We start from the raw sequence: 20,846 nt of genomic DNA, 5'->3' as shown, positions 1-20,846 counted from the left end.
TATTTGTGGATTGAGCCAGGGTAGGAGGGAATTACTCCTGGTGCAGTGCTCAGGGGTTGCTCCCAATCATAGCTTGGGAATCAAGCAGTGCCAAGGGTTTATTTTGGAATTTCCACATTTCCATATGTGTTTGTGACCCTTTAAATTATCATCTCTATTTTTACATACACAGGTGCTTGCATGCTCACACACAGACACAAAACTGTGAAGTAACTGCTACAAGAGCTTTTGTTTGCTTGTTTCAGAGCCTGTGCATAGGGCTGACTCCTGGCTCTGTGTTCAGGACACCATAAGTGGTATCAGGAATCAAACCTGGATCAGTCATTTACGAGGCAAGTACATAAATCACCATGCTAAAATGGGTAAATTTTTAAGAGAGTTTAAATTAGCGCTAAGTCAAATATAAAATAAACTTGTGTCAATTACTTTTACTTATTAATAACAAAGTTAACAATAAGATGGTATAATGGTACTTGGTTTTCTGGGGCATGATTGTGAATGGGATTGCTTTTTTCATGTCCCTTTCCTCTGCCTCATTGTTTGCATATATGAAGGCCATGGATTTTTGGGTACTGATTTTGTAGCCTGCAACTTTACTGTATAAATCTATTGTTTCTAAGAGTTTCTTAGTAGAGGCTTTAGGCTTCTCTAGATATAGTATCATATCGTCTGCAAATAGTGAGAGTTTTATTTCTTCCTTTCCTATCTGGATGCCCTTAATCTCTTTTTCTTGTCTAATAGCTATCGCAAGTAATTCCAGTACTATATTGAAGAGGAGTGGTGAGAGTGGGCATCCTTGTCGTGTGCCTGATCTCAGAGGAAAGGCCCTTAGTTTTTCCCTGTTGAGGATAATGCTTGCCATAGGCTTGTGATAGATGGCTTCGACTATCTTGAGGAAAGTTCCTCCAAACCCCATTTTGGCGAGGGTTTTCATCATGAAAGGATGTTGGATCTTGTCAAATGCTTTCTCTGCATCTATTGATATGATCATATGGTTTTTATCTTTACTTTTGTTGATATGGTGGATTATGTTGATTGATTTCTGAATGTTAAACCATCCTTGCATCCCCGAGATGAATCCCACTTGGTCGTGATGTATGATTTTTTTGATGAGTTGTTGGATCCTATTTGCTAGTATTTTGTTGAGGATCTTCACATCGGTGTTCATCAGGGATATTGGTCTGTAATTTTCTTTCTTAGTGGTGTCTTTGTTTGCTTTTGGTATTAGGGATATGTGTGCTTCATAGAAACTGTTTGGGAGAGTTCCTGTTTTTTCAATTTCCTGGAAAAGTTTGAGGAAAACAGGCGACAGGTCTTCTTTAAATGTTTGGAAGAATTCGCCAGTGAAACCATCTGGGCCTGGGCTTAACCAAGGAAGTAAAAGACCTCTACAAAGAAAACTATAAAACGCTACTCAATGAAATCAAAGAGGACATGAGGAAATGGAAACATATACCCTGCTCGTGGATAGGGAGAATCAATGTTGTCAAAATGGCAATACTCCCCAAAGCATTATACAGATTCAACGCGATCCCTATAAGGATACCCATGACATTCTTCAAAGAAATGGATCAAGGAATCCTAAAATTCGTATGGAACAACAAACGTTCCAAGAATAGCTAAAACAATTCTTGGGAAAAAGACGATGGGAGGCATCACCCTCCCCAACCTCAAACTTTACTACAAAGCAGTAACAATTAAAACAGCATGGTACTGGAACAAAGGCAGAGCCGTAGACCAGTGGAACAGGGTGGAATATCCCTACACACAACCCCAAATGTATGATCATCTAATCTTTGATAAGGGAGCAAGAGATGTGAAGTGGAGCAAGGAAAGCCTCTTTAACAAATGGTGCTGGCACAACTGGACAACCACATGCAAAAAAATGGGCTTAGACCTTGACCTGACACCATGCACAAAAGTCAGATCAAAATGGATTAAAGACCTCAACATCAGACCACAAACCATTAGGTACATTGAAGACAAGGTCGGCAATACCCTCCACGATATTGAAGATAAAGGTATCTTCAAAGGTGACACGGAACTAAGCAATCTAGTAAAAACAGAGATCAACAAATGGGACTACATTAAACTAAAAAGCTTCTGCACCGCAAAAGATACAGTGACCAGAATACAAAGACTATCCACAGAATGGGAAAGGATATTTACACAATATCCATCAGATAAGGGGTTGATATCAATGGTATATAAAGCACTGGTAGAACTCTACAAGAAGAAAACATCCAACCCCATCAAAAAATGGGGTGAAGAAATGAACAGAAACTTTCCCAAGGAAGAAATACGAATGGCCAAAAGGCACATGAAAAAGTGCTCTACATCACTAATCATCAGAGAGATGCAGATCAAAACAACCACGAGGTACCACCTCACACCACAGAGACTAGCACACATCCAAAAGAACAAAAGCAACCGCTGTTGGAGAGGATGTGGGGAGAAAGGGACCCTTCTACACTGCTGGGGGGAATGTCGACTGGTTCAGCCCTTCTGGAAAACAATATGGACGATTCTCAAAAAACTAGAGGTTGAGCTCCCATTTGACCCAGCAATACCACTGCTGGGAATATATCCCAGAGAGGCAAAAAAGTATAATCGAAACGACGTTGCACATGTATGTTCATCGCAGCACTGTTTACAATAGCCAGAATCTGGAAAAAACCCGAATGCCCTAGAACGGATGACTGGTTGAGGAAACTTTGGTACATCTATACAATGGAATACTATGCAGCTATTAGAAAAAAGGAGGTCATGAATTTTGTATTTAAGTGGATCGGCATGAAAAGTTTCATGCTGAGTGAAATGAGTCAGAAAGAGAGAGACAGACATAAAAAGATTGCATTCATCTATGGTATATAGAATAACAGAGTGGGAGACTAACACCCAAGAATTGTAGAAATAAGTACCAGGAGGTTGACTCCATGGCTTGGAGGCTGGCCTCGCATTCTGGGGAAGGGGCAACTCAGAGAAGGTATCACCAACTATAATGTAGTCGAAGGCCATGGGGGGAAGGGAGTTGCAGGCTGAATGAGGGCTAGAGACTGAGCACAGTGGCCACTCAACACCTTTATTGCAAACCACAACAGCTAATTAGAGAGGGAGAACAGAAGGGAATGCCCTGCCACAGTGGCAGGGTGGGGTGGGGGAGATGGGACTGGGGAGGGTGGGAGGGATGCTGGGTTTACTGGTGGTGGAGAATGGGCACTGGTGAAGGGATGGGTTCCCGAACTTTGTATGAGGGACGCATAAGCACAAAAGTGAATAAATCTGTAACTGTACCCTCACGGTGATTCACTAATTAAAAATAAATAAATTTAATTTAAAAAAGATGGTATAATGGATTCTAAGGAGAATTCAACGTGCTCAAACATTCCACACACATATGCAATCAAGAAATGAAATTATGAGCAGAGAAAAACATATTGATATCCATAAAGATAGCAATTGCATCCCAGTGGATAAAATTTATGTGGATATCTATGTTGATTTCTATTTTGTACTGAAATAATTTCTCTAAAATTTTGTTATTTAAAATATTTCAAAGTTGGGGCTGGAGCAATAGCACAGTGGGTAGGGTGTTTGCCTTGCACGCGGTCGACCCTGGTTAGATTCCCAGCATCCGTATGGTTCCCCAGCACCGCCAGGAGTAATTCCTGAGTGCAGAGCCAGGAGTAACCCCTGGGCATTCCTGGCTGTGACCAAAAAGCAAAATATATATATATATATATATATATTTCAAAGGCAAAATAAATAAAATATTTCAGAGGCAATGAAAGAGACAGATTCTTGTATCATCTGATCATTTGAAAAGATTAGTAGACATCTTTTTTATTTTAATAAAATAAAAAAGTATATAATAAAATAAAAAGTATTTTAGACTTTTCCATAATATTTTCTTATATAACCACTACTGTTATTATTCGGGGGACTCCCAAGCATTGCTGGGGGACCTGAGGATCTTTCAGTAGCAATAGTCTACCATTATTATACACATATTTTTAGTTGGGGAGAAAGATTCGTTGTGGCTGTGTGATTGTCTACAGTCACGGAGTATAAATGACAGTACCATATTTTAAGTTCATCTTTCATTTCTCCAAACATAGAGAAACTCTGGATTATAATTTCATTGTTATCATTCTTTATTAATGCTTATTTTTTTAGGGAATGAACAATCAATATGTCCGGCGGGAAATCTTTTGCTGTGAAACTTGTCATGAGCTCAAAAGCTTCTGGGAAAAAGAAATTAGCAAACAGACTTGCTACTGGGAACTGGAGCAGAAGCGTCAGGGGAGAAGTGCCCTGAGAAAGTACGTGGATCACTCTTCTACTATTATCTTTATTTATTTATATTAGGCTCCATGATTTACAATACTGCTAACAGGATCTGTTTACATAAATCATTCTAGCACCACATCCTCCTCCAAAGAGTCCCCTTCTGGCAGCTGGGATAGAAAAGGGATCACTAAGTCAATGATGGTTGGAGGGATCGTTCGGGATGAGAGATGTGTGCTGAAAGCAGATAAAAAAAACATGATGGCCTCTCAGTATCTGTATTTCAAACCATAGTGCCCACAAGTAGAGAGAGAGTAAGAGGAGAATTGTCTACCATAGAGCCAGGGGGAGGGGTGGGATGGGGGCCAGGGGAGGGATACTGTGGACATTGGTGGTGGAAAATGTGCACTGGTGGAGGGATGGATGTTCCATCATTGTATGACTGAAACTCCAGCATGAAAGCTTTGTAACTATTGCTCATGGTGATTCAATAAAAACAAAATAAATTAAAGAAAAAAAGTGTCCCCTCCACTTCACGATTGCCCGAGTGTTGCCCACCCTACCCCCGTATCTACCCAGCCTCCCCACAATCTTCCTACTGGAAACCAGCTCTCAGTTTCTGTTTTCTTTGGGCACTTGATATCACCTGCTGTTTCTCTGTGACCCACATATGAAGGCCATTCTGTGTCTGTCCCTCTCCTGACTAATTTCACTCGGCATGATACTCCAAATCCATTCACATAGCAACAAATTGAATGATTTCCTTTTTTTAACAGCCAAGTAGTATTTTATTGTATACTTGAGTTTATTTATCCAAGTTCTTAGACATTTGGTTTTTATTTTTCCACAATTTGGCTATTGTGACTAGTGCTGCAAAGAACACAGGAGTGCAAGTGTTATATTTGGGATACATTTTTGGGATCTTGTGGTAGATATTAAGAAGTTGAATTGCTGAGTTACATGGAATCTCAATTCATAGACTTTGAGGAGTGTCCATATTTTTTTCCAAAGACACTGGCCCAATCTATTAGCACTAACAGAGAATAAGTGTCCTTTTCCCCCTGCACTAGCTATTTTATATTTTATGAGGTACGCCAGTCTCACTGGTGTAAGATGATTCTCATTGCTGTTTTTGTTTCCATTTCCCTAATGATAAATGATGCAAGGATTTTTTTCATATATCTTTTGACTGTGTATCTTCTTTGAGAAAGTTTTTGTTCATCCCTTCTCCATATTTTTAATGAAATTAGATGTTTTATTTTCCTGTAGAGTTTTATCAGTGCTTTATATATCTTAGATATTATATCTTTCTCAGATGATTGGTGAGTAAATACTCTTCCCTAAGTCTGTGTGGTGGTGTCTATTAATTCTGGATATATTTCTTTTGCAGTGCAGAAAGTCTTAGTTTGATATAGTCCCATTTGTTTATCTTCATTCCCATTAACTTGGCCAATAGCATTGAATCACTGAAGAAGCTTCTAGCGTCAATGTGATGAAGTGTTATGCTTATGTTTTCCTCAATATAATTTGTGGATTAAGATCTAATGTCAAGGTCTTTGATTCATTTTAATTTGATTTTTGCGCCTGGTGTTATAAAGTTCAGTTTTTACATGTTACCATCCACTTTTCCTATCACCATTTTTTAGAAGATTTACTTTCTCTGCTTCATATTTTTTACCCTTCATCAAAGACTGTCCATATATATGAGGATCTGTCTCTGGACTCTCAATTCTATTCCATTGAGAGTTTGTCCTTATTTCAGAATCACATAGTACATTGGACAAGATTGTCATTTTACTGGCAACATTAATACTTTCAATCCTTGGACAGGGAATGATTTCAATTCATCATGTTCTCTTTTATTTCTTTTAGTATTATTTTATGATTTTCTCTGTAAAAATATTTCACCTCTTTTGTTAAGCTGATTCCTACTTACTTGAGGTATACCTAGGTTTGTCAAGTACATTCTGAGGCATAATTGTGAATAGGGTTTTTAAAAAATTATTTCTCTCCTATTTCATTATTTACACATAAAAAAGCCATGGATTCTCATATGTTGATTTTGTAGTTTGCCACTTTACTCTATACATCTATTACTTGTAGGAACTTTTAAATAGAATTCTTATAGCTTTCTTTAAGTATAGTATCTGGTCATCTTCCAATAGTAAAAATTTAACCTCTTTTTTCAAATTTAGATGCTGTCTCTTGACTGATTGCTAGGTCTAGGACTTTCCATACTAGATTGAATAGTATCCATGAGAGTGGAAAACCTTTTCTTTTGCCTGATATTAGAAGCAAAGTTTTCAGTTTTTCACCATTGAGTATGATGTTTTCTATGGACTTGTGGTAAATGGCTTTAATTTTTTTTAGAAAAATTTCTTAAACCCCAATTTTATTGAGAGTTTTTTATGCATCCTATGACTTTGAATGATAACCTTTCAGGGTAGAGCATTCTTGCAGATTCTTTTCATTTAGTACATTGTATATGTCATTCCAGTCTCGTGTTGATTTTATAGTATCCTTACAGAAATCTGCCCTGTATCTCATTTTTCTTTCCCTTGTATATGAGGTTTTGCTTCTCTGTTGCTGCTTTAATCATTTGTCTCCATCTTTGGTTCTTGTCGTTTTGATGACAACTTGCCTGTGTTTTTTTCTGCTTGTGGTTGTTTTTCACTTTGCACTCTGAGCCTCTTGTATCCAATTTCATTTTTCATATTGTAGAAATTCTCACTTATTACTTATTATTATTCACTAAACATTCTTTCCTTCTCTCTTTTCTCTCCTTCTGGGGTTCCTATCATTCTGAGGGTGACTTCCTACTTTTGCTACAATATATTTTATGTTCTTTTTTTGTCTCATTTTTATTATCTTATCTTTGTTAATGGAGCTGTGCATTGTATCTTTGAGGTCATTGATTTGATTTTTAGCTTCACTCATTCTGCTACCAGGCAGGTACCAGAAAGATAGTACAATGGATATAGGGCATTTGGCTTGACGTGCAGCTAACCTGGATTCACCCCATCACATCCCATATGGCCCCAAGCCCCCGTAGAAGTGATTCCTGAGCAGAGAGCCAGGAGTAAGCACTGAGCACTCCTGGGAGTGACAAAAAAAGGCAGAAACAAGCAGAATCCTTTCAAGCAGATTAAAATGTACTAGTTTAAGAGACGAGATCCAGAGGAATCTTACACGAAACGGTTCCTCTGCCCCTTAAAGACTATGATCCTGGGAGACTACTAACCACTTTTGGCTCCCAGCAGCTTCTTATAGAAATGCATCTAGACTGTGAACTGAGCTACAACCCCATGCCACCCCGGGAGGGGAAGGTTTTTCTCTCTCGACCTTTCCTTTTGGAGGGCGTGGTGGCAGCGGCGGCGGCAGCACCCGCGTGGCGACTGCCATCTTCTAGAACCCACTACCCAGATGTACGAGCTAGCAGTGACGTGTTGCACAAGAAATCTTGGGATGGGGTGTTACCGGTACGTCCTTCGCCCAGATGAGATCCAGAGCAGCTGCACACAAAACTGTGAACTGAGCTAAAATATCAGAAATCCAAAACCTCATGTATTCTTCATTCTCAGCAATGGAAAACAAATTATCAAATGATACCTTTTCAGCAGGTTTGAATGTTGGGGGAAAATTCTAAATAATAATAGTTTTCTGTTGAAATATTGAGTGTATTCAAAGTATAAAGAGAATAAAGTGAAGATCAATAGTCACACAGGTGGGGGGATGGGCGGGGGTATACTGGGATTCTTGGTGGTGGACCATGTGCACTGGTGAAGGGATGGGGGTCTGATCATTGAGTGACTGAGACTTGAACCTGAAAGCTTTGTAATTTTTTTCAAGGTGATTCAATAAAAAATAAATAAAAATTTTTTTAAAACTGGAGTCCTTCTAACTCTATCTGAGTCTGACTATTACTACAACACTACAAAGGCATAGTATAAATTGGGCTACAATAAATATAGTAGTGCTAATAGTCTTTCAAATTAATTTTTTTATGTTCTTGGGATAGATATCAAGGAATAGAACCATTGAATCATTTGGGAATTCTAATTTTCCCCATTTTTGGTACCATGCTTATAATACTATTAATGTTAAGGGATTTTGTACTTTTAATAATTAATTATTTCTTTCTTTATTTAAAATGTTATATTTTTAATTATATGTCTAATAAGGTGTCTGTACTTTTACAACAATGGAGATCTTTATTATGATCTCTTACTTATTAATGCAAATACTTATGTATTATCCAAAATAATATTTCCTTTTTTTAAGTTCTTAATTTATTTTAATGTAGAAAAGAGTCATAACTATTGCTATAATTCTAGAATAATTATTAAATAATAAACACCAACATTAAAATCAATAAGTATTAAAAAACTATGTGAAACTTGTTATTTCTAACTGTGGGCTTGTTAAGTCCTTGTCTAAGAATTCATTAAGCTGTTTGTTGTTAATCGAACCATCTGCATTATTGTTTTTGTTTGTTGAGTTTAGTCTGCTTCTATGTTACTTTCCCATCTAATTTGGAATGCTCCTACTAGAATTTCAGAATTGAGGACTTAGGAGGTGTCTAGAAATTTCAGTGGTAATGACCAATGAGTTGGCATGTCGGCATCTGTGGGAGGTGACCAAAATAATATTTTTGAACATAAAGTCAATATTTCCCAAATGATAAAACACAATTTTGGGCTTATATATTTTTTAATTTTTGATTTTTCCTAAAAATTTTGTTAGTCCTTTTTTCACTCTTATGCATTTGTACAATATTTTTTATTCTTTTGTTGAATTACCATGTGGAAAGTTACAAAGCTTTCAGGTTTAGTCAGTCATACAATGATCGAACACCCAACCCTTCACCAGTGCACATATACCACCACCAAGAATCACAGTATACCTCCCCCCACTCCCACCTCCCCAGCCCCCCACCCCGCCTGTGTAACTGATAAAATTCACTTTACTTTGATTGCATTCAATATTTCAACAAAAAACTCACTATTATTGTTTGGAGTTTCTCCCCCCTAAAGTCAAACCTGCTGAAAAGGAAGCATTTGATAATTTGTTTTCTATTGCTGAGAATGAAGAGATATGAGGTCAAGCGGCTGCACTAGCAGCCACACAGTTTTGGATTTCTGTATTTTAGTATTTTGGTAACTAAGTCCAGAGAAATATCTGCCAGAAATTGCATCGTTGCAAGCTCGTACTTCTCAGCTACTTTATATTCCACATATGAGTGCAATCTTTCTATATCTGTCTCTTTCTTTCTGACTCATTTCACTCAACATGATACTTTCCGTGTTGATCCACTTATATGCAAATTTCATGACTTCATGTTTTCTGACAGCTACATAGTATTCCATTGTGTAGATGTACCAGAGTTTCTTTAACCAGTCATCTAGTTTTGGGAACTCTGGTTTTTTCCAGATTGTGGCTATTGTAAACAGTGCTGCAATTAACATAGAAATGCAGATGTCCTTTCTACTACACCCTTTTGCCTCTCCGGGATATATTCCCAGGAGTGGTATTGCTGGGTCAAATGGAAGTTCAATTTCTAATTTTTTGAGAATCATCCATATTGTTTTCCCAAAGGACTGAACAAGTCGTCAATCCCACTAGCAGTGAAGGAGAGTCCCTTTCTCCCCACATCCACGCCAACACCGGTTGCTTTTGTTTTTTAGATGTGGGCCAGTCTTTGTGGTGTGAGATGATATCTCATTGTTGTTTTGATCTGCATCTCCCTGATGATTAGTGATGTTGAACATTTTCTCATGTGCCTCTCAGCCATTCAGATTTCTTCTTTGGGAAAATTTCTATTCATTTCATCACCCCATTTTTTGATCGGGTCGGCAGTTTTCTTCTTGTGGAGTTCAACCAGTGCATTGTATATCCTTGATATCAACCCTTTATCGAATGGGTACTGCGTAAATATCCTTTCCCATTCTGTAGATTGTCTTCGTATTTTGGTCACTGTTTCTTTTGAGGTGCAGAAGCTTCTTAGTTTGAGATAGTCCCATTTATTTATCTCTGTTTTCATTTGCTTGGCCAGTGGCGTGTCAGCTTTGAAGATACTGTTGGCTTCAATGTCATGGAGGGTTTTGCCGACCTTGTCTTCAATGTACCTTAGGGATTCTGGTCTGATGTTGAGGTCTTTAATCCATTTTGATCTGACTTCTGTACATGGTGATAGGTGGAGGTCTAAGCCCATTTTTTTGCATGTAGCTGTCCAGTTTTGCCAGCACAATTTGTTAAACATGCTTTCCTTGCTCCACTTCACATTTCTTGCTCCCTTATCAAAGATTAGATGATCATATATTCGGGAGTGTGTGTCAGAGTATTCAACCCTGTTCCATTGGTATGTAGCTCTGCCTTTGTTCCAGTACCATGCTGTTTTAATGACTACCACTTTGTAATAGAGTTGGAAGTTGGGGAGGTTGATTCCTCCCATTTTCTTTTTCCCAAGAATTGTTTTAGCAATTCGTGGGGGCTTATTGTTCCATATGAATTTCAGGAGCGCTTGCTCCATTTCTTTGAAGAATGTCAAGGGTATCCCTATAGGGATCACATTGAATTTGTACAATGCTTTGGGGAGAATTGCCATTTTGACAATATTAATTCTTCCTATCCATGAGCAGGGGATGTCTTTCCATTTCCTCGTGTTCTCTTTAATTTCCTGAAGTAGTGTTTTGTAGTTTTCATTACACAAGTCCTTTACCTCCTTAGTTAAGCTGATTCCTAGGTACTTGATTTTTTGAGGCACAATTGTGAATGGGATTGCTTTTATCATGTCGCTTTCTTCTATCTCATTATTTGCATATAGGAAAGCCATGGACTTTTGGGTATTGATTTTATAGCCTGCAACTTTGCTATACGAATCTATTGTTTCTAGGAGTTTCTTGGTAGAGGTTTTAGGATTCTCTTAGTATCCATTTGTACAATTTATTTCATGTAAATTATGTATCAGCATAGAATTTTTCATGCTATCAATTTTTTTAATTTATGTATCCAAAAAAGTGAGTTTTCAAAAACTTTGATCAATTTATCTCTATTTTACAATTTTGTGGATTTTCAGGAATCTTTGTATATTACTACGCTGATGTTACTACCTTCACTATATATGTTTTTTAAAAAAAATCTCTTTCTTGTGTAAAATAAAAGTAAACTTAGTAAGGGAATTACAAGTGATTAAAATCATCTTAACTTTTTTGTCCATATTAACTGAGCTTTCATGGGAAAAAGATGGCTGAGAAAAGCCCTTGGGACACTGGTGAAAGTCTCTGGGAGTGGATTTGGAGCTAAAATGATGTATGCATAGAGAGTATAATTTACAGTATTGTAAATAATATTAATAAAATGTTTTAAATAAAATTACATTATAAACTAAAATAAATCTGCTGCTATTATAATTTGACTATGCATCTGCTTGGAGGATATCATGTTTACACTTAAAGCTTAGATCTAAGCTTCTTTTCTCTTTTACCTTTAAAGAAGGTATGTCTTGAATTAATTCTATCACCCCCTTTTTTCTCTTCTTTTATCCCCCATTTTATACCTTTTATGTAGAATCTATTTCTCATTGGCCTTCATAACCTCTTATTAAAAGATACTTAGTGTTTTTGTAGAACTGATTTGGATGCATTGGGTATCTTTAGCTGTTGTTTGTCTGAAAATATTTTTACTACTCCTGCAAATATGAATGATAATCTGCATTGATAGAGGATTCTTGTTTCAAGGGTCTTCTAATTACAGACCATGCATATGCCATGTCACTCCCTTCTAACCCACAGAATTTCATGGAAGAATATTGATTTTGTCTTATGGGAATTTCTTTATATCTGAGTCTTTGCTCTTCTCTTGCTTCTTTAAAAACTCTCATTCTTGGGGCCGGAGCGATAGCACAGGGGTAGGGCATTTGCCTTGCACGTGGCCGACCCGGGTTCGATCCCCGGCATCCCATATGGTCCCCCAAGCACCGCCAGGAGTAATTCCTGAGTGCAAAGCCAGAGGTAACCCCTGAGCATCGCTGGGTGTGACCCAAAAAGCAAAAAAAAAAAAAAACTCTCATTCTTGTCATTTTGATTATTGTGTGTCATGGTTTTTTTTCTGTTTTGGTTTTATTTTTATTATTTAGTTTATTTTTTAGCTAACACACCATGATTTACAAAGAGGAAACCATCTGAGCCCAAAGACAATTGTGGGATATAGTGAAAAAAACTCAACAAAATGAACGCCTCACCAAGAATATTCTATCTGGCTAACCTCTCACTCAAACTCAAAGGAACTACACACCATTTCATGCATAAACAGCAGCTCAAGAACTTCACAGACTCAAAACCAACCTTAAAATAAGGGCTCAGGGGGCTTCTGTAAGACAAGATAAACCCCTACAAGCACAACAAACTTCTACAGAAAAGTGGCACAAAATCCCATGACAATAATCTCTCTCAATATCAATGATCTAAATGCACCAAATAAGAGACACAGAGTGGCAAATGGATTCAGAAACTGAACCTAACATTCTGTTTCCTACAAGAAACATATCTGAGTAGTCAGAGCAAATACAGACTCAAAGTCAAAGGATGAAAAAAAAACAATCCTTCAAGGAAACAACTCCCTCAAAAAGGTTGGGGTGGCCATACTAGTATCCGACAACATAGATTTCAGGGCAAAAAAGATTAGAAGAGACAGCGAAAGCCACTTTATATTAATCAAGCGATATGTACAGCAGGAAGAAAGCACACTCCTAAACATACATGCAACCCAATGAGGTTCCAGCAAAATATTTAAAACAAGTGCCAATAGACTTCAAAGAGGACAATGGTAGCAATACAATAGTAGTTGGAGACTTCAACACTGCCTTATCACCTCTAGATAGATCAGCAAGATTAAAACTCAGCAAGGAAGTACTAGCTTTGAAGGAAGAAACGGAAGAAAGAGGCTAATAGATGCATACAGGGCTTTCCATCCCCCAAAAAACAAATACACATTCTTCTCCAGTGCATATGGAACATTCTCCAAGATAGACCATATGCTGGGCCACAAAACATACCTCAATAGGATCAGGAAGATAGAAATTGTATCAACTCTCTTCTTGACCATGATCCACTAAAGATAGATGTTAATCACACAGATGCTGAGAGTCAAATAAAACACCTGGAAATTAAACAACTCAATGTTGAACAATAAGTGGCTCAGAGAGGAAATCAAGGAAGAAATCAAAAATTACCTGTAAACAAGTCAGAATAAAGACACAAGCTCCAAGAACTTGTGGGACACAAGTAAAGTAGTGTTAAGGGGGAAATTTATAATTCTGCAAGCATTTCTCAGGAAGAAAGAAAGGGCCCACATAAATAAATTGACCTCACAGCTCAAGATCTTAGAATAGGACCAACAAAAAGAGCCCCAACCAAGTAGGAGGAAGTAAATAATAAAACTTAGAGCAGAAATTAATGACGTGGAAACCCAAAAAACAATCAAAAGGTCAATGAAACCAAGAGCTGGTTCTTTGAGAATATAAATAAGATTGATAAACCACTAGGAAGACTACAAAGGAAGAGAAAGAGAGAACCCTAATAAACTGAATCAGAAATGAGGAAGGGGATATCACAACAGAAACCAAAGAAATTCAAAAGATCATCAGAGATTACATTGAAAGTCTGTATACCACAAGACAAGAAAACCTAGAAGAAATGGATAAATTCCTGGACTCCTACAACCTCCCAAGGCTGAGCCAAGAAGATTTGGAATACCTGAATAGACCTATTACTGTCAAGAAAATTGAAACAGTAATCAAAATCTTCCCAGAAACAAAACCCCAGGTCCAGATATTTCACTAGCGAATTCTTCCAAACATTTAAAGAGGACCTATTTGTGGAGCATGGTGACAGACACTGGTGCTGATAAGACCTGACCTTGCAAAGCAGCCTGGAAGCAAAGCCTCGCAAGAGGGAGTATCTGGGCAGTGTTGGCAGGAACAGGGTGTCAGCCAGCACTGGGTGTTCAGCCGTGAGACTCACTCGACCTCCTAATCATATGAGCCCTAGACACAGAAACTGTCACTCATACTTAGCAAGTCATCCTAACTGCAGCATTGGGTCTTGATTGGGATTGGACTGGGGCAAAGCAGAGTTGGAGAGGTGATAGGCCAATACTGCTAAACTTTCTTTGATTGGACCATCCTGTTAAGCCGAGACCCCGTATAAAATATGTGTATTTGGCAAAAAGGTGAACAGCTATCAGCTTCTCCCAGAGGGTGTTTCTCCACACACCCATTGTCCTTTAGCCCCATGACTGCCTGGACCTGGTGTGCAACGTGTCCAGGGGGAAAACTGTTCCCCAACACCTATTGCCAGTCTTTTTCAAGATTTTCCAGAAAATTGAAGGAAAAGAAACACTCCCAAACAGTTTATGTGAGGCACATATCTCCCTAATACCAAAAACAAACAGAGACACCACAAAAAAAATTAAAAATTACAGTCTGATATCCCTGTTAAAGCTGGATGCGGAGATCCTCAACAAAATATCCTCAACAAAAAATTGTTGATGCAAAGGTCCTCAACAAAATATTAACAAATGGTAGAACCTGAAAGTCTCTACCAAGAAGCTCCTACAAACAATAGACTTCTATAGTAAAGTCACAGGCTACAAAATCAATACCAAAAAGTCCATGGCCTTCCTATATGTAAATAATGAGAGAGAAGAAAGCAATATGAAAAAAGCAATCCATTCACAACCATGCCTCAGAACATCAAGTACCTCAGAATCAGCTTAACTAAGGAGGTAAAGAACCTATACAAAGAAAACTACAAAATGCTAATTCAAGAAATAAAAGAGTACACGAAAATGAAAAACAAATCCCCTGCTCATGGATTGGGATAATTAGCATTGTCAAAATGCAATACTGCCCAATGTATTATACAGATTCAATGTTACCTCTATAAGGGTACCCACAACATTCTTCAAAGAAATTCATCAAACATTCCTGAAATTCATGTGGAACAACAAGCTCCCATGAATAGCTAAAGCAAGTCTTGGTCAAAAAACGATAGGAGGCATCACATTCCCCAACCTCAATCTCTACTACAAAGCGGTTATAATTAAAACAGCATGGTTCTGGAACAAAGACAGATCCACAGACCAGTGGAATAGGATTGAATATTCCTATAACACACCCTCAAATATATGATCATCTAATCTTTGATAAGGGGACAAGAAATATAAAGTGGAGCAAGGAAAGCCTCCTTAACAAATGGTGCTGGCAAAACTGGACAGCTATGGGGTTGGAGCGATAGCACAGCAGGTAGGGCATTTGCCTTAGACGCGGCCAATCCGGGTCGATTCCCAGTATCCCATATGGCCTCCTGAGCACCACCAGGGGTAATTCCTGAGTGCAGAGTCAGGACTGACCCCTGTGCATCGTTGGGTGTGACCCAAAAAGCCAAAAAAGAAAAAACTAGACAGCTACATGCAAAAAAATGGACTCAGAACTCTATGTAACATCGTGCATAAAAGTCAGATCAAAATGGATTAAAGACCTCAACATCAGACCAGAATCCATAAGGTACATTGAAAACAAGGTCGGCAAAACCCTCCACAACATTGAAGCTAACGGTATCTCCAAAGACGAAACGCCACTGACTAAGCTAGTGGAAACATAGATAAACATATGGAACCATCTTAAACCAAGAAGCTTCTGCACCTCAAAATAAACAGTGACCAGAATACATACAGTCTATGGAAATGGAAAAGATATTCACCCAATACCCTTCTGACCACATGGCAGTGCCTGGCAAGTTCCCCATGGAGTATTCGATATGCCAAAAACAGTAATAATAACAGGCCTCATTCCCCTGACCCTGAAAGAGCCTCCAATCATTTGAAAAGACAAATAAGGAGAGGCTGCTAAAATCACAGGGCTGGGATGAATGGAGAAGTTAACTGGGGCCCGCTTGAGTAAATCGATGAACAACGGGATGACAATGACAGTGATACAGTGATGCCCTTCTTCTGATTGGCTGGAGCGATAGCACAGCAGGTAGAGCATTTGCCTTGCATGCAGTCGACCTAGGTTTGATTCCTCTGTCCCTATCAGAGAGCCTGGCAAGCTACCAAGAGTATCCTTCCCTCATGGCAAAGCCTGGCAAGCTACTTGTGGCGTATTCGATATGCCAAAAACCATTTGATATGCCAACAAGTCTCACAATGAAGACATTACTGGTGCCTGCTCGAGCAAATCGATGAACAACAGGACAACAGTGCTAAGTGCAGTACTACTCTTCTGATACAGGGTTAATATCAAGGATATACAAGGCACTGGTTGAACTTTACATGAAGAAAACATCCAACCCCATCAGAAAATGGGGCAATAAAATGAATAGAAACTTTCTCAAAGAAGAAATCCGAATGGCTAAAAGACACATGAGAAAATGCTCTACATCACTAGTCATCAGGGAGATGCAGATTAAAACAACAATGAGATATCATCTCACACCACAGAGACTGGCCCACATCCTATAGAACAAAAACAATCGGTGTTGGCGTGGATGTGGGGAGAAGGGGACTCTCCTTCACTGCTAATAGGAATGCCAACTGGTTCAGCCTAATTGGAAAACAATATGGATATTTCTCAAAAAACTAGAAATTGAGCTCCCATTTGACCCAGCAATACAACTTCTGGGAATATATCCCAGAGATGCAAATTACATCTGCATTTATATGTTTATTGCAGCACTACTAACAATAGTCAGAAGCTGGAAAAAACCTGAGTGCCCTAGAACAGATGACTGATTAAAGAAACTTTGGTACATCTACACAATTGAATACTATGAAGCTGTTAGAAAAGATGAAATCATGGAATTTTTATATGAGTGAATCAACATGGATATTATCTTGCTAAGTGAAATGAGTCAGAAAGAGAGGGACAGACATAGAATGGCTGCACTCATTTGTGGAATATAAAGTAACAGAATGGAAGACTAACACCCAAGGATAATAGAGATAAGGGCCAGAAGGATTGCTCACGGCTTGGAATCTGACCTCACATACTGGGGAAATGATAGCTGGGGTAGGGAAGGAACCACTTGATGCTTGAATGATGCTTGAAAGGCTCTCTTGGGATAGGAGATGCTTGCTGAAAGTAGACTATACACCAAACATGTTGGCCAGCTACTAACTGCATTGCAAACCTTAATACACAAAATGAGATAGAGAGAGAGAATAAAAGGGAATGTGCCTGCACAGAGGCAGGTGTGGGGATGGGGTGGGTGTGGTGCAAGGGATACTGGCAACATTGGTGGTGGAAAATATGCACTGGTGGAAGGGTGGGTACCCGATCATTGTATGATTGAAACATAATCATGAAAGTTCATAAGTAACTGTACATCATGGTGATTCGTTTTAAAATAAAAAATAATAAAAATAAGTAAACGTGGGTCAAAACTAAAAGACAGCTAATTGAGAGAATGGGAGAAAACATTTGTGGTCAACACATTAGATAAATATATCCAAGATATAGAGTATTCACAAAGATCAACAGCAACAACAACAAAATAATAAAAACTCATAAAAGTAGAAACAAGAAACGAATAGGGACTTCTCTAAATAAGACCAATGGTTGGCCAAAAGGCACATGAAAAAATGCTCATCATTACTTTGTTTTGTTTATTCTATTTATGACTCTGTGGGGCTGGAGTGATAGCATAGCTGTTAGGCATTCTCCTTTCACGAGGCCAACCCGTGTTCGATTCCTCCGCCCCTCTCGGAGAGCCCGGCAAGCTATCAAGAGTATAGTGCCCGCACGGCAGAGCCTGGCAAGCTACCCATGGCGTATTGGATATGCCAAAAACAGTAACAATAAATCTCACAATGAGAGATGTTACTGGTGCCTGCTCGAACAAATCGATGAGCAATGGAATGACAATGACAGTGACAGTGACAGTGACTCTGTGATTTCTGAAGTACCCCTGACTCCCTTCTCAGACTGAAGACGTTTTCAGCTATTGTTTCTTTCATCAACGATTTGCCCCTTCTACTTCTGGAAGTGCTGTGATATAGAAATTGTTCTTAGTACTGTTACAAGAGTACTGCCTCTCGGAGAGCCCGGCAAGCTACGAGGATATACCACCTGCACCGAAGGGCCTGGCAAGCTCCCCGTGGCATATTCAATATGCCAAAAACATTAACAATAACAGGTCTCATTCCCCTGACCCTGAAAAGAGCCTCCAATCATTGGGAAAAAACGAGTCAGGAGAGGCTGCTAAAATCTCAGGGCTGGGACGAATAGAGACATCACTGGTACCCAATAAATCAAATAAATTGATGAACAATGGGATGACAGGGACAGTGATACAGTGATACCGTTAGAAGAGAGTACTGATCTCTTGTGTTCTCTTCATGATTTTTACTTCTTTTTCTGTTTCTTGTTCATTATTAATGATGTCCAGCACATTGTCCTCTAGGTCAGTAATTAGAGTTACAGCTAATTCTATTCTACTGCCAACTCCAGGTAGTGATTTTGGGTTTTATTTTATTTTGTTTATTTTTAACTAAGCTATTATTCTCTTTAGCTTACTCATTTCTGTTTGAGAAGCTTTTATTTTTAATACTCTCAGATTTTCCCTGAGTTTATTTATGTTCTCTTCCACTGATTTCTTCATTCCATTTAACATTGATGGCATTGTTGCTTTTAAGTTTTCCTCTTTGAAAAGTTATGAATAATATAATACACTTGAGAACCTTTCTGGGCTTTTGTCCCCATCTATAAATATTGCTGAATTTCTCCTTTTTTCATTGCCAGGTGCTCTATTAGGATTAAAGGAATGCAAGTATGAGTTGACATAAGTCTCACTTTTGAAAATTGAACAGTGCCTGCAACTCTTAGGTTGTATAGGCCTGCATGGCCCTTGGGAATTTGTAGTTGCAGAGAAGAATGGAAACAGAGACTACTGCATGGAATTATAGCTTGCCTGAGCTACAGTGGAAGTGCTTGCTTGAGGAGCAATTGGGGATTGTCCTGGGTACCCAAATACAGATTTTGACCAAGTTGATCCTTGTAGCTTGTAGAAGTCTGCACTTGCAATTTTCTGGTCTCAATTGTAGAGCCAAAGTTCATCAGATCTGGGTAGTAACCATGACAAAAAGCTGTAATTGGTTAGGTCTGTGGCACCAAATTAGTGTGGTCCCTTGCTATTGCCAGATGGATTAATTCATGTATTATTCATGTATTTCCCCATATTGCTGCATATTACATGTATGAAGAATTTAACTATGCACCAACTAATTGTGCATATTGCTTTACTTCCCAGGCTCAGAGAAGAATGGAAACAGAGACTAGAGAAAAGATTGATGATGTTGGACAACCCTGATGAGAAGGGAAAGCAGACAGACACCATAGCATCCTCCTCGAATAAAAAACTAACACCAAAGTTAAATTGATTCACTAAGCAAGGATTCACAACGCAATGATGCTATTTGCTCTCCACTTATAAAATGATTTAAATCTCAACCCCCTTACCCTCCCAGTGCTCACAGCAGTCCAAATCCACCTCCATCCTCTCTGCCCAGAGTATGATTGAAAAGGGAATATGCAGCTCAGTGAATTAATTTCCACATTATTTTCTTATTTTTAAAACTAAGTGTTTTATGATTATTAAAACAGCTAATTACATTGATGAGTACCTGGTTTTATGGGTCATCTGGAAAGATTTTTATATAATCTTTTCTTCCTATCCTCCCTTTCCGTGAAAATATACATTAAATCACTTACAATTTTATTTTTAAAAGATAATTTACTAACAATGTGGTTTGTAAATAAACTGAATTAATTTTTTCTTCCCATTAACTGTGTTTTTGTTTTTTTCATAACCATATTTAAGTAGAAACATGTAGTAAAAGCAAGATACTGCTTAATAAAGTTGCTTATTACTCCCTCATTGGTGTTTGCTTTGTGTGAACTCCTTTATGGTCATCTTCGGTAGTTCTCTGATGCTACAGAAAATGTTAATTCCTGTTACCCCACAGAAATTTCTGGAAATTAAAATTACCTTCACTGCTGTTTCTTCTCAGACCCACAGCATGATTTCAAGCAATAGGGCTCCTCTAGAGAGTAATTTCTCTGAGAGTCAGGAGTGCAGTGGGACCTAAAATCCATGAAACACAGGGACCACCAAGGAACAGACAAAACATTCCAAGGGTGAGGTGGGAGATTATCTGAGATTATGCCTGGGAGGATACCCAGGCCCCCATAAATACATACCACCACCTCAAAGGGTTTCTCACAGCTAAGAAAAACATCTGATGGCAAAGGGTTTAAAAGGTAATTTCCTATCATCACAATTATGAGATTTAATGTACAATGCTCAGACCTCTGCTACAGGCCAACATCCAACTATCATGCAATAAAAAAGGAACTCCAGTTCACAAAACCTGTGCAAAGTTTGCAGAAGAGAAGCTAATGATGAATTTTAGCACACGGGACTTTGGCACTATATACAAAATAATCTTCTGGAATACCCTCTGAGAAACTGATTTTTACTCTGAGACCCATAGAAATGCATAAA

The 20,846-nt window shown here is 38.4% G+C and overlaps 1 protein-coding gene across 1 annotated transcript; it reads left to right on the top strand.

The window, feature by feature from the left end:
- The first annotated feature begins 4,179 nt into the window (after window positions 1–4,179).
- Window positions 4,180–19,722, top strand: FAM240B (family with sequence similarity 240 member B). Its single transcript, XM_055124411.1, has 2 exons — window positions 4,180–4,322; window positions 19,593–19,722. The coding sequence occupies exons 1-2, from the start codon at window positions 4,180–4,182 to the stop codon at window positions 19,720–19,722; spliced, it is 273 nt and encodes a 90-aa protein (XP_054980386.1).
- The last annotated feature ends 1,124 nt before the right edge of the window (window positions 19,723–20,846 follow it).

This window comes from Sorex araneus, chromosome 2 (assembly GCF_027595985.1).
Source record: "Sorex araneus isolate mSorAra2 chromosome 2, mSorAra2.pri, whole genome shotgun sequence".
NCBI lineage: Eukaryota > Metazoa > Chordata > Mammalia > Eulipotyphla > Soricidae > Sorex > Sorex araneus.
Note: the sequence above shows the minus strand (reverse complement) of the source record. Positions and strands in the feature narration are given on the sequence as shown.